The following is a 25,702-nucleotide window of genomic DNA, read 5'->3' as shown; positions in this document are numbered from 1 at the left end:
TTCTTTTTTTTTTTTTTAATTAATTAATTTATTTTTGGCAGCATTGGGTCTTCATTGCTGTGTTGCAGGCTTTATCTAGTTGCTGTGAGCAGCGGCTACTCTTCGTTGCAGTGCGCGGGCTTCTCATCGCGGTGGCTTCTCTTGTTGCACAGCATGGGCTCTAGGCACGTGGGCTTCAGTAGTTGCAGCACGCGGGCTCAGTAGTTGTGGCTCGCGGGCTCTAGAGTGCAGGCTCAGTAGTTGTAGCTCCTGGGCTTAGTTGCTCCGTGGCATGTGGGATCTTCCCGGAGCAGGGCTCAAACCCGTGTCCCCTGCATTGGCAGGCGGATTCACCACTGCGCCACCAGGGAAGTCCTGCCTTGTTTCTATACAAAGGAAATAGTTTCTTGGTATATAAATTTTTTCCCCCTGTGCATATACTTGAAAGACTTCTCTTTTCTCCTCCGAAATTAGAGAAGCATACATTTCTTTAATTCGGAACTGCTGAATTTTGAAGTGTTAAAAGTTAATCCTCTCTTTTTTCAGTATTTCTTCTTCCTGTTTCCTCTTTCTCCTTTTCTTAAAATCAGTAACATGTGGTTTATTTCTGGTTTTTACTAGTTCTGGGACCATTTGGACCCCACGATGTTTTTCCAAGATTTTAGACCCTTTCTAAGTAGCAGTCTACTGGACCAAGATAATAGAGCCAATGAGAGGGGTCACCAAACTCACACTGACTTCTGGGGACCAAGTCGGCCTCCACGGCTGTCAGTGACTCAAAGATACAGATCTCGAGGAAGTACTCGTCCTGATAGATCCCCTGCTTTTGAAAGGTGAGTGCAAAGTTGTTATTTAAGTTCTTTTAAAGGGTGGTTTCAATGAAGGACATATTGACATAATCTAATCTTTGTAAGGTTTTCATACTTATTACCTTTGTGGACAAGATGGGGATATATATACAGAATGAAAATGAAGCTAAATTGAGTGTCTCTACTCAACTAGTATCAGTTTACTGATGATGATAAACTGAAGGATGATAAAACTAATGATATAGGTCTCTGGTTAATATTTTTATTAATATTTCAGATTAATGTATCAGTGATATGTTTGTCAAAACTTCAGAAGATACTGAAAGGGATAGCAGATATACTGGATGACATTAGGATTCAAAAAAACCTCAATAGATTAGAGCAATGGACTTAATATGAAATTTAATAATGATATAGAGTCTTCTGCAAAACATTCATGCAACAAATATTTATTGAGTGTCTTTTATGCTGGGACACTTGTACTGGATACTGGGGATATAATGGTGAGCAAAACAGATGGTGGTCCTTGATCTCATGGATCCCATTTAGTAGGAATAATAAACACTAATTTTTCTAAAGTGTCTGCCGTATGCATAGGATTGTGCTTCATGCTTTTTCTGCTTATCTCATTTAATCCATATAACATGGTAGGTATTGTTGCTATTCTCATTTTATACAAGAATAAACTAAGACTCAGAGAAGTAAGGTAACTTGGATCAATGGTGAATCTAGGACTTGAACCCAGGGATATATGCATCTAGTGCTGCACTGAGATAGCAGCCGCTAGCCACATGTGGTTATATCAATTTAAATTAATTAAAAGTTAAAAAGACTCAAAATTCCTCAGTCACACTCTCCACTTTTCAAGGGCTCAGTAGCCACAGATACCGAGTAGACACCATATTTCACAGCACAGATTATAAACATTTCCATCATCTCAGAAAGTCCTATTGGACACTGCTGTTCTAGAGTCTACACTTCCCTCCCCTCCACACACCTAGATTTTACTATTAATATTTTACTATACTTACATTATCACATATCTATCCATTGATTTGTCCATTAGTTCATCTTATATTTTGTAAATTTCAAAGTTAGTTGCAGACAATCTTTCTTAGGACAATTATAAGATATGGGAAGTCTGATTTAATGGGATTGTCTAGGACAAAAGCCAATGGTATCTTAGACTTTTAATAACTTATGGTGCTCAGAGGTAAATCCATCATTTCCTATGCCAGTTAAACTGTATCTATATTACTTTCCCTTTACTACCTGGCTTGGACCCTATTGTTGAACTCCTCAACTAAAGTTCATCTAAACTTTTACCTCCTGTGCTTCTTCTCCCACCCGCTAAACTGCCAATCAGTGCTGTGGTCCACTTTTCCATGCTCCTTTACTTGGCGATGGATAAGTACTGCTGGAGGAAATCATATAAATGTGCCCATTGGTGCCCCTGCAGCTGGTAAAGGGCATTTAATCTCCATTAAACTATCAGTGCTTTTAATTTGCATTTCCCTCTGCAAATATTTTGAACTATCACTACATTTCAGTCTCCGAATTTCCTATCTAGTAGATGATTCTCAGCAGCTTATTTCTATTCTTCATTATAAAAATTAGGACTTTAGGCATGAATTCCCCAAATCCCTGTGCCCAACTTCTTTGACATCAGTATTTATTTTTCCTTCCAGTCTCCTGAGATGAGGTATCCTTTCTTTTTTTCAAAGCAACTCCATCAGCCCATGTACCTATTTCTTTTGGGATTTTGTTTCATTCATTTTCTTCTCGCTGTTCTCTTTTCCCCCTTTACTGCTCCCTGCCCCGTCCCCTTATACCCCTCCCTCCTCCTTTAGCTCTGTGGTTTTCAATTTTGGCTATACATTAGTGTCACTGAGGATATTTTTTAGAATACAGATACCTGGGCCCTACCCCCAGGGATTCTGATTTCATTATTCTGGGTGAGGTCCAAGCATTTGTAATTTTTAAAAGCTCCTTCGGTTATTCTGATTGTAGCCAGCGTTGAGAACCACTGCTTTAGTTACTGCCTAATCTTATTTCCTTCCCCTTTGAATAAGATTTCTTAAGGGGAGCCTGTGTTTATTTTGTGCACTTTCTCATCTCTCATTATGCTTCTGCTACTATAGTCTGGCCCTTTTTTCACTAAAGTCCCTGGTGACCTTCTATTCTGGTTACATACCCAGTGGATACTTTAAAATTTTTATTGTATGGGTCCAATTCACCGAATTCAACATTTTGGGTCTTTTTCTTCCCTCTAGAAATTCTCTACTTCTATGACTTCCATGATAGTATATTTCCTTGACTTACCTATTTTCTGACTTCTCCTTCTTGTGGATAGTATATCTAGATATTTGTTTTCCTAAGGTGTTTCCTTCATTTTGGTTTCCTTCTTACCCTTCAACAAGGTTTCTTAACTTTGGGACTATTGACATTTTGGCTGGACAATTTTGTTCTGTAGGGCTCTCCTGTGTGTTGTAGGATGTTTAGCAGCATCCCTGGCCTCTACCTACTACATGCAGTAACCAACCCCCCCTCCCCCAAAGTTATGACAACCAAAAATGTCTCCAGATATTGCCACATGTTCCCCTGGGGGAGCAAAATTGTCTCTGGTTGAGAATACTGCTCTGTAAGTGTTTTCTGGCCATTATTAGGTTCTCTCACAGTTCTAATAATTACCTGTATACAAACACTCCCAAATCTATATTTCTTTTTGACCTTTCTCCCTAATTTAAGACTCGAATGTATAACCTCTTGTTAGACATTTCTATTTGGATGTTCCATAGGTACTACAAACTCACAAAAATGGAAACCAAACTCTTTTCTTCCAGACCTGATCCTTTTTCTTTATTTCTGATTTTGATTGGAAGTACCACTCTCTGCCTAGGCATTAATCTAAAATCTTTTCTTTGTCTCCTCCAACTCATATACACATCCAATCAAACATTAAGTCTTTCTGATTTTTTTTCCTATTTCTCAACTCCCATTTTGTCCAACCATTTTCCCCCTAGTTCATATCTACATCTTTTCTTGTTTGCTTGCACTATTGCATTAGCCTCCTTCAAAGCTTTATCATTCTTAATTTTACTCCCGTATTACCCTTGCAGGATTATCTGCCTCAATTTTCAGATCTGTATCACTTCCTGCCTTAAAATCCGTTGTCATGGGGTCTATAACTTCATATACAAGGCCCTCTATATAGAGGTTTTGGGCTCTCCCAACCTCTGCAGCCTTGTTTCTGGTCACTTCTTGCTTTTTTTTATTCTACCAATACGAAACTTGTACTTTTCTGCATATGCCATACTGTTTCATGCTTCTATATGTTTTCTTAATCTGTTTTCTCTGGCAGAAGTACCTCTACTGCTTTTTTTTTTTTTTTAAAACATTAGATTTTATTTTTAACACTATATACAGTGAAGAGACAGCATAAATGGATCTTACTGTATTGTAGAAAAGGATATGATTAACAGGTTTACATATATTATTACCATAGTACCTTTGTTGAGAATTTCATCTGCATTATTATTATATCTATATTTGGTCTAGCAACAGTTCACTTTCAAATTACGCAAAATGAACACGGATCAATCTTGCTTATGCACAACGTGTATGTAGACAGCACCCCTTAAACTTTCTTCAGTTCCTTATTTTTAATGAGATTTATGCATGGATTTTAAAAATGTTTTAATTAAAATAGTGAAAAATTTCAATATAAATTCTGTGATTATTCATGATCACAACTATTAATGGTACATCAAAAATGGTGACATAGGTAAGAGAAGCTGTGGGTTATTTGCCTGTCTTGCAGGCCAGGTATTGCGTTGGTCTACTGCTTTTTTTAACCCAAGTAATCAGTCCTTCACTGAATTGAGGAAGCCTCCCATGACCCCCAGGACTGTATCAAACGCTCTTCTTTTGTGCTTTCCCAAAGCACCTTATGCATTCTTCTATTCATACTTCTAACTACACAAATTGAAGTTATTTTAATACTAGCTAGCATTCATGAAGAATACATACTGTGCCAGGCTTGATATTCATTAGCCCATCTAATGTTCCCAGTAACCCTATGAGGTAGGTACTATTGAGGAAAATTGAGATTCTGCCTTATTAGAGCCTCTGTTAGTTACCTATTATTGCATAACAAATTACTCTAAAACTTGGTGACTTAAAACAGTAATAGTCATGTATTCTCTCTCACAGTTTCTTTGGGTCAGTAATTTGGATAGGGTGTGGGGAAATAGTTTGTCTTTGCTGTGTGGTGTCTGGGACCACAGCTAGAAGACTTAAAGCTTAAGACTTGACTGAAATTTGCAGGCTTATTTGCTTACATGTCTGGTGGTTAATGCTTGCTAATGGCTGGGTTTCTAGTTCGTGCTGCCAGCTGGAAAACCCACACATGACCTTCCTTAGTTTTAAGAGTCAAGACTAGTTTTTTGTTTTTTGGGGTTTTTGCAAGATGTCCATTAATTTGGATTTGTCTGATTGTTTCTTCATTCAGATTAAATATCTGAGCAAGAATACAAAATAAATGATATATCCTTCTCGGTGTATCACAACAGAGGGTGCACATGATGTCAGCTTGACCCATCATGGGTGATGTTAAGTTTGACCATTTGGTTAAGGCAGTGCCTGCCAAATTTTTCTTATAAAGGTGCCCCTTCTCTTTTGTAATTAATATATAATCTGGGGTGATACTTGGAGATTGAGTAAATATCTGGTTCTCTAAAAGTTTTTTACCTAATGATATTAGACTCCATTGATGATTCTTGCCTGAATTATTACTATAATGGCTATACAATAATGATTTTCTGTTTCTTTGATTCTTTCTACAGTTATTAGACAATCTGTTGTTAAAAAAAAAAAGTTTTTCTCTCTCCCTGCCCTACCTTATCAGTCTACTTACTTATTTTAGCCCAGACTCATGCATTTTGTTTTAATCATTATTCATTTTGATGATCAAATAATCTCAGTTTGGCCAGAGAAATTGGATCTAAGCATTTTAGGTAGCAGCCCTTGTTCACAGCCCTTAAATTAATAAGAGAGTTGGGACATCTAAGTAAAGTGATCATCTTGTGTTTCTCTGATTATTAGCTGATAATTTCTTGCCAGTTGGACAAATGGAGCTTCTGCTGCGTTTCCTTTAATGGAAATAAAATCTTTCAAGAAGATTTTTTTTTTAGTTGTCAAATAAGTATGGGGAGATTTACCCTAATTTGTCAGTTCTACTGTGTGAATGCTTAAAAACAATATGAATGCCGTTAGGCAGCCATATATCCTGTCTGCAATCTAATAGAGAAGAAGGTGACTAACATTTACCAAATGCCTAGGATTTTTTAGGCACTAGGCTGTATACACTCTTCTCACAGAGCCGTTGAGCTGGGTCATGTACAGTTAAAGAAAGCAGGGGTCAGATTTTAAAATGTTTTGCTTAAAAATTCCTTGCCAGACTAATAAAATATCAATGTGAAGATATTAGCTTGAATCAGTTCTCCTTGGTTGCTTTGCCTCTTCATACCATAGGAAATTGTGGTCTGTTCTGCTACTACATTGTCTCTTTAACTGATAGTAAGAGTGGGAGAAAGACATGAGCTTCCTTTTCTCACATGTCCTTTACTGATAACCATATTACCTTAGTAACATGCAAGCAACATATAACCTGATTTAATGATGGCTCAAACAAGCTTTTTTTTCTTACACATAACAAGAAGTCTGTAGGTAGGTCACAGCAAATTAGTTCAGTGTGTCAGCCATGTTAGGGTTGGATCTCTGTGATTCTCTTCGTCTTTCCCTCATGCTTACTGCCTTAGGACTTCAGGCAGGAAGAAAGGGGAAAGGGATAGCACCAGTTTATTTGTCCCATATTTTGAAGGAAAGGAAATCTTTTTCACTGCTCCATTTCCACCTCTTCACTTCCTGCCTAGAAAATTCTGTTCCCTGGGCACTTTGTCACATGCTCCCCACACCCAGCTGTAAAGAAAGCTAGGAGAGCATGGATTTAGCTTTTCTGTCCTTTGTAGTAGGAGGTGGCAAGGGAGAAGGCTATTGAGAATGGATTTGGGGTCAGCCTGTCAGTGTCTGCTAATTAGCTATTTTATTAGCTACTTCAGCTAATAGAATAAGTGGCATGTTATTTCAGATTAGTTGTAGCATAGAGTTAACATTTATTTTATATTAAACAATGTTATAGCAATCTTCTGAAGATTTTAATCCTATTGCTTGTAAAATATATTAACCATGGGCACCCCTCCCCGACCCCTTTTTTGTGGATGTCATGAACTCAGTGATTTTGGCTCTAAATCAGTGTTTTCTGCATTTTAGTCATTTAAGTACTGTATTGATGAATTTTTTCCTATCATCATCATTATTATTATTTAATGTTTTCTTTAAATGGACCTACCTGTTTTTTTTACCTATGTTACCAAACTCAGGTTCAGCTGCTTGCCTTTCAAAAGCCAATACTTGAGAGACCAGTGTTGGTAGGAAAGGAAAGGTTGCTTTATTTAGGAGGCTGGCAACCTGGGGAGAAGGCAGACTTGTGTCCAAAGGTCAACTCCCCTGCTTCTGATCAGGGGGCAAGAGCTTTGAAAGGGGAGTTTCAGGGGTGTATAGGCGGAGGGAGGGGGCTATGTGCAGGACAGCACAGTCAGCTCTGACAGTCATCTTGAAGTTGGTCATGCGGTGGTCTGATCAGCATCATCTTGATTGTTTTAAGTACAGTTAATCTTCAGTTCCAGGGTTGGTTTATTCCCATTTCCTTGAGGCCAGTTCTCAGAATTGTGTAAGATGGAGCAGCTTATGTCATGGCTACAGTCTGGTCATCATGTAGTTAACTTCTTCCACCTGGTATGGGTTTCAGTATCTGCAAAACAGCTCAAAAGCTATGGCTCAGAATATTATCTGTAGCCCTTGAAGAGGAACTAAAGGTCCTTGACTTTGTTTAACGACTAAACTATTATTTGGTTTTGTTTGACTGCTTTCCTTTGCTTCTGTATTTTCCCATTTCTCTGATTAATTTTATTCTAAAGTTTTTCTAGAGACAAGAGACAGGCAGAGGACATGGTGGGGTCTGTCCCAGGAAGGCCCCATAGGGTCATTCTCTGTTACACTTATTTAGATGTGCTGTGAAAAGAAACTTCACAGTATTATCTGTGTAAACATTATTGACTGTATAGTCATTAGCTGTTTGTTTGGGGTTTTTTTTCCCACTTAAGTAGAGACTACTTCCTACTGTAGCATCAGAAAATTCCAGATATTACATTTTCATTCTAAGTACACACTTAGGAAGAAAATAGCCAACCATTAGAGATGTGTAAAAATGGATTTTGCTGTGTTTATATGGAAAATAAAAAATCCAATTTACGTACCCGTTTATACCTGTTGTAGTTTTTTCTCACTGCTCCATGGGGGCAGGGACAATATCTAATTAGGTATCTTTATTATCTAATTTTCTTCATATAGCAGGATATTTTGTCGAACTTTCCATGTCGTTACCTTATAGACCTACCAGATCTGTCGCATTTAAACACATGAACAGAATTCCATCTTATGAATGTATGGTAATAAATTTAGACAATTCCCTAATGATGAACATTGGCGAGCTTTTAGATTTTCTTTTTTCATCATTATAAACTATAATGCATTGAACACTCCTTCTTGTTTATATATTTTTGTGTGTCTGTGAGAATCTATCTTTCCATATTTTTTTTTTTTTTTTTTTTAATTTTATTTATTTATTTATTTATTTATGGCTGTGTTGGGTCTTCGTTTCTGTGCGAGGGCTTTCTCTAGTTGCGGCAAGTGGGGGCCACTCTTCATCGCGGTGCGCAGGCCTCTCACTATCGTGGCCTCTCCCGTTGCGGAGCACAGGCTCCAGATGCGCAGGCTCAGCAATTGTGGCTCACGGGCTTAGTCGCTCCGCGGCATGTGGGATCTTCCCAGACCAGGGCTCGAACCCGTGTCCCCTGCATTGGCAGGCAGATTCTCAACCACTGCGCCACCAGAGAAGCCCTTTCCATATTTTTAATTCTTTTTTTCTCTGTACTTCATTTTGGATATTTTCTATTGACCCACCTTCAGTATCATTAGTCTTGTCTTCTGCTGTTTCTGATCTACTGTTAAACCTATCAAATGAATTCCTTATTTCAGATATGATGTTTTTCATTTCTAAAATTTCAATTTGATTGCTGTATGGATTCAGATTCTTTGGTGATATTCTCCATCTTTATTTGAACACACTAGTCATAGTTAATTTAAAGCCCTTTTTTGGTAACTTCAGTATCTGGATCACCTCTGGGTCTATTTTTTTTTTAAACATCTTTATTGGAGTATAATTGCTTTACAATAGTGTGTTAGTTTCTGCTTTATAACAGAGTGAATCAGCTATACATATACCTATATCCCCATATCTCCTCCCTCTTGCATCTCCCTCCCTCCCACCCTCCCTACCCCACCCCTCTAGGTGGTCACAAAGCACCCAGCTGATCTCCCTGTGCTATGCGGCTGCTTCCCACTAGCTATCTATTTTACATGTGGTAGTGTATATATGTCCATGCCACTCTCTTCATCCCAGTTTATCCTTCCCACTCCCCGTGTCCTCAAGTCCATTCTCTACGTCTGCGTCTTTATTCCTGTCCTGCCCCTAGGTTCTTCAGAACCATTTTTATTTTAGACTCCATATATATGTGTTAGCATACGGTATTTGTTTTTCTCTTTCTGACTTACTTCACTCTGTATGACAGACTCTAAGTCCATCCACCTCACTACAAATAACTCAATTTGTTTCTTTTTATGTCTGAGTAATATTCCATTGTATATATGTGCCGCATCTTCTTTATCCATTCATCTGTTGATGGACACTTAGGTTGCTTCCATGTCCTGGCTATTGTAAATAGAGCTGCAATGAACATTGTGGTACATGACTCTTTTTGAATTATGGTTTTCTCAGGGTATATGCCCAGTAGTGGGATTGCTGGGTCGTATGGTAGTTCTATTTTTAGTTTTTTTAAGGAACCTCCATACTGTTCTCCACAGTGGCTGTATCAATTTACATTCCCACCAACAGTGCAAGAGGGTTCTGTTTTCTCCACACCCTCTCCAGCATTTATTGTTTGTAGACTTTTTGATGATGGCCATTCTGACTGGTGTGAGGTGATAACCTCATTGTAGTTTTGATTTGCAACGAAGAGTAGTCGCCGCTCGCTGCTCGCTGCAACTAGAGAAAGCCTGCGCACAGCAATGAAGACCCGATGCAGCCATAAATAAATAAATAAATAAATAAATAAATAAATAAATAAATAAATTAATTAATTAATTCAGTATATATTAAAACCAAGTTGGAAATACTTTGTGTAGAATGGAGTTGAGTTTAGGCTCAGTTAATTATAGACAGATATTCCCCAAGTGAATGTCCAGGCAGGATGTTTAAAAATTATGCATGCTGGAGGACAGTTCCTTTTTGGTCCTGGCTTTCCTCCCATTTCTTGCAGGGTGACTAGCACTGCTCTTTCCTAGCTACTAAATATGAATGATACTACCCCATTTACTGTAACTAGCAAAACCATCTCCTTGGATTCCTAAGTTGCTGTGTAGGGGCAATATTAAGAACCACGGATGTAAATTAGATGTTCTTAGATGGATCTAGATGGTCAATCAGTATGTTATCTTCATCTGTCTGTCTTCATCTGTCTCTCTCTTTGTTGGCATCATTATTAGATAGCTCTCCTGTGTAAAATGAAAGATAGCTAATGGTAGTTCCAAGTTTATAAGAACATTAGAGCATTCATCCCAGAGGATATGTGCATCTATCAACTCCCAGGGAGGATCTCTGGCTTGGCTTGTGTTTTGTGCCCACACGTCTGGTGGTGAGTGTATTATTCTTGTGTATTTTTTGAGTTAAGGGTCTGTCCCCTCCCAGTATGAGTATATAGATATTTGTAGTGTCATTTATTGAATAATCCATCTGATTCGAAATGTTACCTTTGTTATATATACAGTTTCATATTCATCTCTATCTGGATTCTCTGTTACGGTCTGATCTTTATTTGTGTACTCCTGTGCCTATGTCTTACTGATTTACTTTCTATAATTTTATAGTATGATTTGATAGCTAGTAGTGAAAGTCCACTTCGTTATTGTTCCTTTGCAAAAATTTTTGGATGCTTCTCTTACATTTACTCTTTCAAATGAATTTTAAATGCAATTTGTCAATCTCTGACCTCTCTCCCATCCCATTGGGATTTTGATTGGAAGTTCATATTAATTTGGGGACAGTTGGTACTTTTTATAATATTGAAACTTCTCATCTAGGCCCATGGCTCATATCCCAATTTGTTTGGTTCTTTTTTTATGTTATTCAGTAAAGTTTTATAGTTTCACTTAATTTAAAACTGATTATTAGATAGATTGTTACCCAACCCTGTGCTACTTAATTGAATTCTCTTATTAGCTCTAATAGTTTTTCATTTTGTTCTCTAAGGTTTCTAGATTAGCAGGTGTATCAATTGATTGATACAAATATTGATTGTATTTTTCCCCTATGTTTATGCCTCATTATTTTTTCTTATCTGTTGCATTGACTATATTATCAAAACAAAGTTGTCTAAGTGTAGCCATCTTTGTCTTCTTCCTGACTTAAATGAGAGTGAATTAGTGTTTCTTTATTAAGCATATTCACTTTTGGTTCCTAATATGGTTCCTATCACATTAAGAAAGGTTTATTTTATTCCTAATTTATTATGGGCTTTTAATTGAGGATGACTAGTGATTTTATCAAATGACCTTTGCAGTCCTATGAAAATGACCCTTATAGTTTTTCTCCTTTAAACAATTAATGCATTTTATTAACTAATAGATTTTCTCACGTTGAACCAACAGTTTGAATTCAACAGGCTTCGAATAAAAACTACTTTGTCAAGGAGTGTTAATGTTTTAATACACTATCGGAGTTGATTTCTTCCTAATCTTTTTTAGGATTTTTGCATCAATTCATAAGGGAGCTGGTAATTTTCTTGTGTTATCTTTATCAAGTTTGAGTATCAGGGTTGTATTAGTTTGATAAAATGAACTGGGAAATCTTGCTTTATTCTTAGGCTTGGGAGTATTTTAAATAAGGAATTATCTATTCCTTAAAGGTTTGGTAAAAGTTACCTGTAATTTCGTCTGGACCTAGAATCTTTTGGGGGACCAGATCTGTTACAACCTTTTCAGTTACTTCTAGGGTTAATGGTCTAGGGTGGAATTTTATTAATTTTTGTATTCCCAGCTTCTAGGTAGTGTCTGTTTTATAGTAGACATTGTATATATTTGTGTTGAATGAATGGTTAATTGTAATTATGTTGCTAAGAGGTATGTATGGAACATATGAATTAGTAGTTATAATGGCTAAGTTTGTGCCAGGTACTAGTGCCAGGTACTAGTCTGAGTGCTTTTCAGGTATTTGTTTAATCTTCACTATAACTCTCTGGAGAAGTTACTGTGAATATCTCCATTCTACAGTAGAAACTGAGGCACAGAGAGGTTAGGTAAATTGCCTAAGGGTATGAAGCCAGTTAAATATTGGAGCCAGGATATGGCAAAAATGATGATATTTGTATTTGGTGGGATTATGAATGTTTCAAAATAATTGAAAAAATTTTAACAGTATCTTATAGTCTTCCCAATTTAAAAAAAAAAGAATTAAGCATTTTCCTAACTTTCTCAGAAATTTTTCTTCCAAGGGGCACATACTAGTGTGTCAGTGAGTTGAACTTGGGAAGTTTTAAATTCAATTTATTTTCTCTTTTCTTTCACGTAAGTGTAAATGGAACACAACACATCTTTGGGGCATATTACTACTCTGCCTAACTAGCAGGTCTACTCAGATTGTTCTACATGATTGTTATTACTTTACAGTAGTTGTCGTTATAATGTCACCCAATGTTTTGAAAACACTTTACAATTTTGTATTTTATAGGTTTTTTTAATTGATTAAATTCTGGCTTGGCTTCTTCCTGATAACAGTTTGTCCTGTTGATTTGAGAAGTAGTATAACTTTTTATCCTGCTTGTCGGGTTTTCAGCTAGTGGTTTCCATGGGCTACATCTCAGGCTTCTCATAATTCCACCCATTTTACTGTAGACAGAGTCCTTTGTCGTTTAAGAAATCAGATGTCAGAGATTAGCCTTTGTGGGATTATTAATGTGCTCCTCACACCAATTTAAGGAGCTCTCCTGAAATGAGATATATTTTCTTTGGCTTTTTCATTGACATGAATGAAGCCTTTTTTGCTCATATAAAGAAGGGTAAGTCTTCAATTGTTCATCCATTCTGCAAATATTTATTGAGTGTGCCTAAAGTCCTCTAATCTGCAGCTTTCAAATGATAGTTTATCTGGGTGTAATCAGGTCATCTTATCTAACCTTAAATAATTATCTGACCTGTGCCAGTAGAGTAATTTATTAATTTACAACTCGGGGAATTCTGTTTCAGTGACTGGAAAACTCATTTCTGCTTATTAGCTTAATAATGTCTTTGAATTTCCTAGATATCAAGAAATCAAAAACAATCAGATGGTTGCTTGGTGTGTATAGAGTCAGCGAAGGAAATTGCATAGTCTTTTGGAGAAATTTCATTTCGATTGTGATAAGCCTAAGGAATTATTCATATTTCATCTTTTTTAAAAAAATTAATTTTATTTTTGGCTGCATTGAGTCTTCATTGCTGTGCGCGAGCTTTCTTTAGTTGTGGCGAGCGGGAGCTACTCTTCGTTGCGGTACGCAGGCTTCGCATTGTGGTGGCTTGTCTTGTTGTGGAGCATGGGCTCTAGGCCTGCGGGCTTCAATAGTTGTGGCACGTGGGCTCAATAGTTGTGGCTCATGGGCTCTAGAGCTCAGGCTCAGTAGTTGTGGCACATGGGCTTAGTTACTCCGCGGCATGTGGGATCTTCCCGGACCAGGGCTCAAACTCGTGTCCCCTGCATTGGCAGGTGGATTCTTAACCACTGCACCACCAGGGAAGTCCTCATGTTTCATCTTAATGATTTTTTTTTAGGATGGAAAAGTATTTATGTTTGTCATTTGTTCCTTTTCTTTGTATTAGATCAACACTAATACATTCATACTTTCCTGGCTTCATAGAGATTACCACCCTTTAGTTTGCACTTATTACATTAAAACCTATCTTTTATTTCAGTGTGGTACTCTTAACATTTAAGGTTTCCTTCCTTAAGAATATGTTTTCCTGAAGTTAACCCTAGGTTCTGGGACCTAACATTTTCTGACCAATGATCACAACTCAGATTTTGAGAAATGACTTCTTTTCGGTTGTTAACTTTTTTTGTTGTTATTTAAAAGTAGTAGGTTTGTTTTGTTTTTTGGCATGGATTAAAAAAACAACATTACCCAGAAATAGCCACAGTTATTATACCTTGATACATAATTATGTAGACCTTTTCCCATATATATATGAGATACCTACATCTATATAATTGAAATGGAGTCATACTATACCTATTTTATAATCTCCTTTTTTTATCTTAATAGATTATATATGTCTTTCAGTGTCCATCTGATTGGACCCCATCTTAGGATCTCTTAAGTCATTCAGTAAACATTTGTGTATTACTATGCCAGGAGCTATTCAGGATGTTGGGCATACAGTAGTGAACAAAACAGTAAAAAATGATTGCCCTTGTGGAATTTACGTAGTAATGGGCGATGACAGACAAGCAAGATAAATTAAATTGATAGAGCATTAAGCAGTAGTAAATGCTATGGGGAAAAAAAGGCAGGGAAGGGAGTTAGGGAGTGTGGGAGAAGTGATGTTTCATAAAGTATAGTCAGCAAAGGCCTTGTTGAGAAGGTATTTGAATAGACATAAAGGAAGTGAGGGAATGAGCCAACAAGGAGAGTCTAGTGTGGAGCAGAGTAAGAGAGGGGAATAGTAGGCGATGAGGTCACAGAGCAGCTGTTGGGGCTGGGGCTGGGGAGCTGAGTGTGAGATCATGTAGAGACTGGTAGCCTGTTATACAGGCTTTTATTGAGTGCAGTGGAAATCCAGTAGGAAGTTTAGGGCAGAAGAATGACATGGTCTAACTTATGTCTTAAAATGATCATTCTAACTGCTGTGTTGATAATAGAATGGCCAGGGGTATGTGTGTGTACAAGAGGCACAGGGGCAAAGACAGAAGCAGAGAAACCATTTAAGAGGCTGTTGCATTAATCTAAGTTAGAGATACTAGTGGCTTGGATGAGGGTTAGTGCAAAAAAATGGTTGGATTCTAGATAAAGTTTGATAATGGGCATGATAGGATTTGCTGGCAGATTGGGTATGAGGTATAACAGAAAGAAGAGTTAAGGATGACAAAAAGGTTTTTGGTCTGAGCAACTAGAAAAGTGGAGCCACCATCAGCTGAAATGTGGAATACTAGGGGGAACAGGTTTGGGGGAGAAGATCTAAGAATTCAGTTTTGGACATGACAAGGTTGAGGTGCTTATTACACATTCAAGTGGTGATGTTGAGTAGGCAGAGGTCTTGGCTGGAGATAAAATCTGGAAGTTGTTGCCTCTTTATGATACTTAAAATTATGAAACTGGATGAAATTGCCAAAAGAGTCAAGATAGAAAATAGAAGAGCTCAGAGAATTGAGCTCTGGGCCCTCATTGATTAGAAGTTTGGAAGATAGGAGGAATAAGTAGAGGAGTCTGAGAAGGGAGCTAGGAGGAAAACCTAGAGAGATTACAGCTCTGGAGACTACATGAATACTCTTATCTGGTCTTAGCATACCCCTCCAGACCCTGTGGATTGATTTTTCTCTTCTATGGGTTGCTACAATTAAATACATACACCTCTTCCCCTACGCCTTTTGGCTACCTAGTACTTTAACAAGAAAAAGTTTTTGTTTAAAAAAAAATTCAGTGTGAATACTGTATGTATCAAGTGAAGATAATCTCCTAACAACAGCTCATACACTTACTGGGGTCACCCTGAGCGGTCTCTCTCTGTCACTGCTGAGGTGGAACCAACATCCACTTCCAGAGGGTAAGCAGCCAATAAAGGGGAAATCAGCAGCTGATCCATTGAGGTGTCCCTGGCAATTCCAAGTATTTGTATAGGATCAGCTTTAGAGCTTCAAGGAACTAGGCTCTCTCTCAAACTTGATTATTACCATTTACTTATTGGTTAGTTCAAGCATGTGATAAACTATTCTTCTAGTTAGTCATCCCTCAGTATCCATCGGGAGGATTGGTTTCAGGACCCCCCCACCCCCCGCCCCCCGCAGATACCAAAATCTGAGGCTTCTCATCCCTGATATAAAATGGTGTAGTATTTGCAAATAACCTATGTACATCCTCCTGTATACTTTAAATCATCTTTAGAGTACTTGTAACACTTAATACAGTGCTATGTAAATAGTTACAAATACAGTGTAAATGCTATATAAATAGTTGGTGGTGCACGGCAAATTTAAGTTCTGCTTTTTGGAACTTTCTGGAGTTTTTTCCCCCCCAATATTTTCAATCCTTGGTTGATTAAGTTCGTAGATGCAGAACCCGTGGATACAGAGGGCCAACTGTACAGCATACCCCATTTAATTGCACTTCACTTTATCGCACCTAGCAGATAGTGCGTTTTTTACAAATTGAAGGTTTGTGGCAACCCTGCGTCTAGCAAGTCTGTCGGTGCCATTTTTCCAACTGCATTTGCTCACTTCATGTCTCTGTGTCACATTTTCATAATTCTTGTAATATTTTAAACTTTGTCATTATTGTATTTGCTATGGTGAGCTGTGGTCAGTGATCTTTGATGTTACTACTACAACTTGCTGAAGGTTCAGATGATGGTTAGCATTTTTAGCAATAAAGTATTTTTAAATTAAGGTTATGTACAATGTTTTAGACATAATGCTATTGCACACTTAGTAGACTACAGTATAGTGTAAACATAACTTTTATATGCACTGGGAAACCAAAAAATTTGTTTATTGCAATGGTCTGGAACCAAACTTGCGATATCTCTGAGGTATGTCTGTACTAGCAAGCAGGGAGGGTATATTAGTTACTTATTGCTGTGTAAACAGGTTATCCCAGAATTTAGCAGCTTATAACAACAGATACATATCAGCTCACAGTTTCTGAGGGTCAGGAATTTGGGAGCAGCTTAGCTAGGTGTTTTTGGTAAAGGTTTTCATGAGGTTATAATCAAAATGTCTGCTGTGGCTGCAGTCATCTGAACCCTAAACTGGGGCTGGAAGATCCACTTCCAAGATGGGTCAACTAACATTGCTGTTGGCAGGACGCCTCAGTTCCTCACTGTGTGGACTTCTCCATAGGATTTCTTCGGTGTCTTCACGACTTGGCAGCTGGCTTCCCCTAGAGTAAGTGATCCAAGAGAGAGAAAGGAAGAAGGGAAAAACCGTAATGCCAAACACTGTCCTTCCAGCCATACTTTATCTGTAAGAACTGAGTCACTAAGTCCAGTCCACATTCAAGGAGAGGAGAATTAAGCTCTGCTTCTTAAAGGGGAGGAGTATTAAAGAATTTGTGGACATATTTGAAAACTACCACAGTTTAACCTTCGGCCAGAAATTACTTACATTTCTCCCATGTGCAAAATACATTCACTTCCTCCCACGACCCACCAAAAGTCTTGTCCCTGTACAGCATCAACTTGAAATCCAGGTTGTCATTTACTTACGTCCAAGTGTGGATGAGGCTCTTTGGGTGTAGTTCCTCAGACATAATTCCTTTTGATGTGGAGGTCTATAAACCAAAGAGGCAAGTTTTCTACCCCTCATGTACCCAACATATAGTGATGGGACAGGCGTATAATAAACAGGTATAGAGATTTCTGTTTAAAAAGGGAGAAGATGAAAGGCACAAAGAAGTCACTGATTGATAGCAATTTTAATGTTTGTCTGGATAAATGTTGGACGTTCCTTGATTAGGACTTAGTTCTACTTCTACCCAGGAATGCTTCTCTGTAGCTCTTGTTTCCTCCTTCCTGGCTCTTGATTCCACCCTATGAGTCATTCTTTTCCATGAAAAGTAGTCCAGATTTGCAATTTCATAGTTTTTTTAGCCTGCTTCTTGCCAATAGAATTTTGAGGGCCCAAAGGGTCTCTTTTCATTTTGTATTGCCTCTGTACCTTTCAGTTTAAGCTGGCAGTGTTTCTTTTTACTATTAGTGAGATTCATGCCATTAACAAAAGTTATACCCACAAATCTTTTTTTATATAATCTCTTTTTTACCTTGGGCTTCTGCTGGGATTGCTGAAGGACAATACTTGTAGTGGGGTAGAATTATATCCCCCCCGCCCCCAAAGAAATGTTCAAGTCCTAACTTCCAGTACCTGTGAATGTGACCTTATTTGGAAATAAAATCTTTTATACATGTAATCAAAATAAGATGAGATCATATTGGGTTAGAGTGGGCCCTAATCCAATGGTGTTTTTATAAGAAGAGAGAAATTTGGACACAGAAGACACAGAGAAGAAAGTCGTATGATGACCGAGGCAGAGATTGGAATAATGTGTCGCCAAGCTGAGAAACAGCAAGGATTGCTGGAAACCACCAGAAGCTGGGAGAGAGGCATGGAATAGATTCTCTCTTAGAGACTCCAGAAGGAACTAACCCTAACAGCATCTCAGTTTCAGATTTCTGACTTCCAAAACTGTGAGAGAATAAATTCCTGTTGTTTTAAGCTACCCAGTTTGTGGGAATTTGTTACGGCAGCCCTAGGAATCTAATACAACACACTTAAGCTTCTTAGAAGCTCAGTTGTTTAATTGAATAGCTCTCTAGGCACTATGTGAACTTTCTGAGGTGTTTTTTTTTGGCTGCATTGGGTCTTCGTTGCTGCACACGGGCTTTCTCTAGTTGCGGCAAGTGGGGGCTACTCTTCGTTGCCGTGCGCAGGCTTCTCAGTGCGGTGGCTTCTCTTGTTGCGGAGCACAGGCTCTAGGCACATGGGCTTCAGTAGTCGCGGCATGCGGGCTCAGTAGTTGTGGCTTGCGGTCTCTAGAGCACAGGCTCAGTGGTTGTGGTGCAAGGGCTTAGTTGCTCCGCGGCATGTGGGATCTTCCCGGACGAGGGATCGAACCCATGTCCCTTGCATCGGCAGGCGGATTCTCAACCACTGCACCACCAGGGAAGCCCCTCTTTCTGAGGTCTTAACAAAGAATTTTTATAGCCACATTCTTGGCTTCCTCTTTAACCATTTTCTTGGCAATGCCCATGATTTGACCTTTGCTCAGAAACCATTTCTTTCTTTCTTTTTTTTTAAAGCCATTTCTTAATTTTAGTATCATTTGCCATCTGGAGAGGCCAGGAATTTTCAGAATTATCTAGTCTTAACTCCTTTTTAACTATTCTTCCTTAATTTATTCCTCTTCTCTTGCACTTTAATACAGCAAGAAGAAGTCAAAAGGAACCTTCAACACCCCTGTCTGGAAATCTTGTTAGCTACATTATCACCCCATTCATGAGCCACAACTTCTACTTTCCATGTTATGTCAGGCAACAACAGCTTTTGCCACTACATAACAAGGATCCCTTTCCCTCCCATTTCCAAAAAGATTTTTCTCACTTTCCCTTAAGTACTCACCCATAACTTCCTCAAAAGTCATCATGCTTCTACAATTTCTTAAAGGCTCTTCAAACTTTTACTCACACTTTCCTCAAAGTCCTTCCACCTCTGCCCTCTGCTGTGTTCCAAAGCTACTCCCACATTTTAGGTTTTTGTTACAGCAGTACTCACTTCTAGATATCAAAATCTGTATTAGTTATCTATTGCTGTATAACAAATTACCCCAGAGCTCAGAGGCTTAAACAACAGATATTTATTATCTCATAGGTTCACTGGGCCAGGAATTTGGGAGCAGCTTAGCTGGGTGGTTCTGGCCCAGGGTCTCATGAGCTTACAGTCAAGACATTGGCCATTGCTGTAGTTATCTGAAGAATCAACTGGGAGTTACTCAAAGTCTGGCAAGTTTGTTCTGGCTCTTGTCAGGAGGCCTCAGTTCTTTATCATGTGGGCCTTTGCACAGGACTGCTTGATATGGCACTGTCCCAGAGAAAGTAATCCAAGAGAGGCTGCAAGGAGGAAGCCACAGTGCCTTTTATGAACTAGCCTTGGAAGTCACAGTTATCCCACCATATTCTATTGTTAAGAAGGAAGTCACAGTTATCCCACCATATTCTATTGTTAAGAAGGAAGTCACAGTATGGTATTGGCATAAAAACAGACACCTAAATCAATGGAATAGAATAGAGGGTCCAAAAATAAACCTTTGCATATATGGTCAATTAATTTATGACAAAGGAGCCAAGAATATACAGTGGAGAAAGGACAGTCTCTAATAAACGGTGTTGGAAAAACTGGACAGCCACAAGCAAAAGAATGAAACTGGACCGCTGTCTTACACTATACACAAAAATTAACTCAAAATGGATTAAAGACTTGAACATAAGACCTGAAACCATAAAATCCCTATAAGAAAACAGGCAGTAAACTCTAAGACATCAGTCTTGGTCATGATTTTTTTGGATGACTCCAAAAGCAGAGGCAACAAAAGTAAAAATGAACAAGTGGGACTACATCAAACTATAAAAAGCTTCTGCATGGCGAAGGAAATCAACAAAATGAAAAGGCAACCTACTGAATGGGAGGAGATATTTGCAAATGATGTATCCAACAAGTGGTTAATATCCAAAATATACAAAGAACTCATGCAACTCAACAACAACAAAAACAAACAACCCAATTTTATCAGAGAAATACAAATCAAAACCACAATGAGATATCACCTCATATCTGTTAGAATGGCTATTACCAAAAACGCAAGAAATAACAAGTGTTGATGAGGATGTGGAGAAAAGGGAATGAACCCTTGTACACTGTTGGTGGGAATGTAAATTGGTGTAGCCACTATGGAAAACAATATGGAGGTTCCTCAAAAAATTAAAAATAGAACTACCTTATGATCCAGCAATTCCACTTCTGGGTATTCATCTGAAGAAAACAAAAACACAAATTTGAAAAGATATATGCATCCCCTGTTCATTGCAGCATTGTTTACCATAGCCAAGACATGGAAACAACCTAAGGGTCCACTGATGGATGAATGCATGAAGAAATTGTGGTACATATATACAGTGGAATGTTATTCAGCCGTGAGAAAGAATGAAATCTTGCCATTTGCAACAACGTAGATGGACCTTGAGGGCATTATGCTAAGTGAAATAAATGAGACAAAGAGGAAGACAAATACTGTATGATCTTATATGTGGAATCTAAAAAAAGAATTCAGTAACCGAGTTCACAGATATAGAGAATAGATTGGTGAGTTGCCAGAGGCAGGGGTTGGGAGATGGGTGAAATGGGTGAAAGAGGTCAAAAGGGACAGATTTTCAGTTATAAAATAAATAATGGGGATATAATGTATAGCATGGTGACTGTATCATCAGGGAAATGCAAACCAAACCCACAATGAGATACTATAGTTCATTACAGTATTATCATTTTCATACTGTATTGCATATTTGAAAGTTGCTAGGAGAGTAGATCTTAAAAGTTCTCATCACAAGAAAGTAAAATTTTATAACTATGTATGGTAATGAATGTTAATTAGTCTTATTGTGATGATCCTTTGCATTATATACAAACATCAAATCATTGTGTTGTACACCTGAAAAAAAACCATATAATGTTATATGTCAGTTGTACCTCAAAAAAAAAAGTAAGTCATTAAGTCCAACCTACACCCAAAGGAGGAGTATAAAATAACTTGTGAACATATTTTAAAACAAACACATAGTATAGTTAGCTATTGTTGAACTTTTAAAAAAGGGCCCTTTAAATAGTATCTTGCACAATGTGCATAACACATAAAAATGGAACTACCCTTGTTGTAGGGAGGTGGGTCCAGAATCTCCCTGGCTTAGCATCCCATTCAGCCTCTTATTTGGCTGCCAAGGATCCAAGAATCATAGTTTGAAAACTAACCATACAATCAGATTCCTTTCCAGCTTAATTCATAAAAATCTATTAATACATAAAGTAGCAGAGCTCAGGAAGACAGCCATAGTAACAAAGCAGCACTGTACCATGTAGTGGACTGATTTCTGGTGCTCTCTATTGTATAATAGTCAGTGAAAAGCCATTGTGTTTTGGGGAAGGAGTTGGTGATTAGTCAGCCATGGATATCTATAGAGTACTTTCATTAGTCTGTTGTCTTATCTAATTTTTTTCCTTCAACAGAGTACTACAGCAGATCATTGCAGGATTCATTCCTGGATCCCCATTTTCTTGGTAAGTAACTAATTGCCTTCTGTCTTACTCTCCTGCAGTAGCGTCATTTTAAGTATGGTAGTATCTGTGCCATAGTGAGAAAGAAAGAGCTGCATAGGTGAGTATATAGGTGTAATTGGCAGGCTGTTAAAGACTGCCATTGTCTGCTGAGCCCAAACTTAATCAGAACTTATTCTTTATAATTCAGGCTCATGAGGGCTATCCTGGTCCCACAGGATGTCTGGGTACTGGGTGTGTCTGATTCCATTCATATTCAGGTGTGAGGGTTGTGTTGAGGTGGGGAATGAGATGGTCCCTACCAGGCTTGGTATCTGATTTGTGTGTTTCTCCTCTAGATCATATGGGAAGATTTTATTCCTTAAGAATTTCTGAAATTGAAAAGATACTGCTTAACTTCCTTTTTTTTAAAGTAAGAAGGTTTTTCAGAAGAAATAAGAGTATCAGAGTGACACGTACAGTACGGGTTAAAGATGGAATTTCCTCTTGTCTGGACAGTTATTTGCCACTTCTGCCCCAGAAGGCTTCTTTGCTCAAAGGGACCTCAGTCCTTCCACACAGTTACCCTATTTTCCAGCCAAAGAGTCTGGGTATCTGTCATCCAGGCTAGTACACCAACAGCTCCAGAAAGAGGTGCTGCCAAGTCCCTTTTGTGACTCCTCTAAGTTGTGATTCAGAGACACTGCTGTGGCTGCTTCTCTATGTGAAAGCTCCTCATTGTCCAGGACCACAGGCCGAGTCTTAGAATGAGGGAAGTCTGCTGTCGATTTTCGCTGATCACGAAGGGAAAACTCTCCTTAAAAAGCAGCTCCATCTATGTTTACGTTAAATGGGCACAGAGAAGACAAACTTTTCTTAACCAACAGGCAATGAGTCACTCTTTTTGCTCTGGTTTGTCATGTGGTATTTTAGGTAGCTTCACATTTTATGTTCTATACAGTTAAGCAAAAATTCCTAGAGAATGAGAGACTGCCTCTGGATAATCTGTTTGACCTTGAAATTATTGAGAAATTCTTTGCCACTTGATTCTAGAGAACTGGTGACTTTCCAGCTCTGAGAGAGAACAGGATTCCTCTGCCAATCTTTCTGTGGTGTAAGGCGGAGCCTGGTCACTCCATCTAATGCTCTGTGTCTCATCTCATGTATAGGAGCGGGATGCTGCACTCCAACCCTGGGGACTATGCCTGGGGTCAGACAGGGCTTGATGCCATTGTAACTCAGGTGAGGAGCTGCCTTTTGAGGGTGTCTGTTCAGTGTGTCTCATGGTTCCACAGGCTTCCTGCTTTCCTTCTGCTACTTTCTGAAACGGCAGTCACTCTGCTTTCCCTAATAGTTTGAGCTTGTGGGTTTCCATTTTACTAAAGGGATAGATGGTTTATGGGTTTAGCTCAGCATCCATGTACTTTCTTGGTCCTAGGGACTTTCTAGAAGATAGCTTCAACTCCAAAGGAAGAAAAGACTTCTATAACAAACTATTTTATATTTTTGGCCTCTTGTTCAGTCCTATGAGGATCCTGTTAACAAGTACTTCACAAACAAGAAGGGTCTGCTCATATGTTGAAGCAGGGATTTCTGCTAGGTGGAACAAAGTAGGGGAAGGAAGCAGAGAAAAAGGTATTCCCATGCCATGTATAATTGCTTCCACTTGTTTATGTTTATTTTAATTTAATTGGTTTTTCATTTCCCTTGTGGATTGCTGAGAATAGAAAGCATGTTGTTTATATCCAAGTCTTCTTGTAGGCAGTAATTTACCTATTTCTTGGCTTACCTTGTGCTATTTTCCATACTCTCACCCTTTTTTTCCTTTCAGCAAAATGAAGTTTTTGAACTGGTTAAGTATTACGTTTTGTTAAGCTGTAGTTTTATTCGTGACATCATAGCCCTTTTGCTGTCTCCGAAGTTGCTTTATGCCCAGAGGTGGGCCCTGCAATGATGGATCTGTCTGTGGGCTTATACTAATATCACTCTGAAATTGTAAAGCAATTATGAGTGTTCTGGCAGCAGGAAAGGGCAAACCCAAGCCTCTCATAGCCTTGCAGAAGTAAGAGCAACTAACATTTTTAATATCTGCACTGTTCTCAGCTGGAACGGCTCCCTCCCTGGGGATAGTTAGATGTCTACCACTTCTTCTTTTTCTTTTTTCTTTTTTTGTAGCTTTTAGGACAACTGGAAAACACAGGGCCTCCCCCAGCTGACAAGGAAAAGATCACATCTCTTCCAACAGTGACAGTAACTCAGGAACAAGTTGGTAGGTTCATTTTCATACATATTTTGTCATCTTATTATCTCTATTCAGAATCTGAGCCATTTCCTTTACTAAAGATCTTCAAGTGAAGCTGTAGCACTCCTAAAATTTATACCTGGGTGCCAGATATGGGAGGTACCTACCCCATCATTAGGGTTAGTCAACAAGTAATTCCTGAGCAATTACCATGTTGGTTTTCTAGATGCCATGCAGGAAATAAAGAGGTACAAAGGTATAGAAGACTTGATTTCTTGAAGAACTTAGTAGGGGAAGCAAAACTTACCAAATGATTAGACAATACTATAAGAAGTGGTTGAGCAGATCATACTGACTTTGGGAGAAAAGGAAGAGAAATAATGGGAGGCTAGGCATTTGTTTTACATCTACCCTATACTCAGGTACATTAGACATAGACATTATTTTATTTATAAGCACTAAAAGACCTTAGTGATAAGGGACATTATTTTGGACTGGGAGTTTCTTTCCCCTAAATTCCAGTTTAGAGTCAGAAGGTTTTAAAGACAGGATGGGCCATCTTAGAGAGATTATTCTATATATGGAAAAGTATGAACCAATGAAGAATGTCAGCATGGACATGGTGTCTGGATCAGGTAAGGAGTGTAACCTCATTAGACCTGAAATAGAATCTGATTTGGGGAGTAGTGGGAGGTATGACTGGATAGGAAGGGTGGGGCCTTGTTGTAGAGGACCCTGAAACTGGCAGAGTAGTTAGGGCTGGATAGTTTAGGTAGTAGGTTAAGTTTTGTAGGTCCCCAAATGGAGGAATGAGGGAATTTAAGTGGTTTTTAGGGAAGATTAGTTTGGAGGGTAGTGTCTAAAATAGATGGGAAGGGACTTCCCTGGTGGCGCAGCGGTTAAGAATCCACCTGCCGGGCTTCCCTGGTGGCGCAGTGGTTGAGAATCTGCCTGCCAATGCAGGGCACACGGGTTCGAGCCCTGGTCTGGGAAGATCCCACATGCCGCAGAGCGGCTAGGCCCGTGAGCCACGACTACTGAGCCTGCGCGTCTGTAGCCTGTGCTCCGCAACAGGAGAGGCCGCGACAGTGAGAGGCCCGCGCACCGCGATGAAGAGTGGCCCCCGCTTGCCGCAACAAGAGAAAGCCCTCGCACAGAAACGAAGACCCAACACAGCCATAAATAAATAAATAAATAAATAAATTTATTAAAAAAAAAAAAAGAATCCACCTGCCAGTGCAGGGGCCACGGGTTCGAGCCCTGGTCCAGGAAGATCCCACATGCCGCGGAACAACTAAGCCCGTGTGCCACAACTACTGAGCCTGCACTCTAGAGCCTGTGAGCCACAACTACTGAGCCCGCATGCTGCAACTACTGAAGCCCGCGCCTAGAGCCCGT

The 25,702-nt window shown here is 38.8% G+C and overlaps 1 protein-coding gene across 4 annotated transcripts in view; it reads left to right on the top strand.

The window, feature by feature from the left end:
• Nucleotides 1-25,702, top strand: part of RNF115 (ring finger protein 115) — a 59,752-nt gene that overhangs the window by 29,979 nt on the left and 4,071 nt on the right. For all 4 annotated transcript variants that reach the window (XM_036855525.1, XM_036855533.1, XM_036855538.1 and 1 more), the window contains 4 exons: nt 601-812; nt 22,036-22,086; nt 23,232-23,304; nt 24,238-24,331. In XM_036855525.1, the coding sequence (XP_036711420.1) occupies nt 601-812; nt 22,036-22,086; nt 23,232-23,304; nt 24,238-24,331 (430 nt within the window). The remainder of the gene's footprint in view (nt 1-600; nt 813-22,035; nt 22,087-23,231; nt 23,305-24,237; nt 24,332-25,702) is intronic.

Source organism: Balaenoptera musculus, chromosome 1, assembly GCF_009873245.2.
Source record: "Balaenoptera musculus isolate JJ_BM4_2016_0621 chromosome 1, mBalMus1.pri.v3, whole genome shotgun sequence".
Lineage (NCBI taxonomy): Eukaryota > Metazoa > Chordata > Mammalia > Artiodactyla > Balaenopteridae > Balaenoptera > Balaenoptera musculus.
This window is presented reverse-complemented; position numbering and strand designations above follow the sequence as displayed.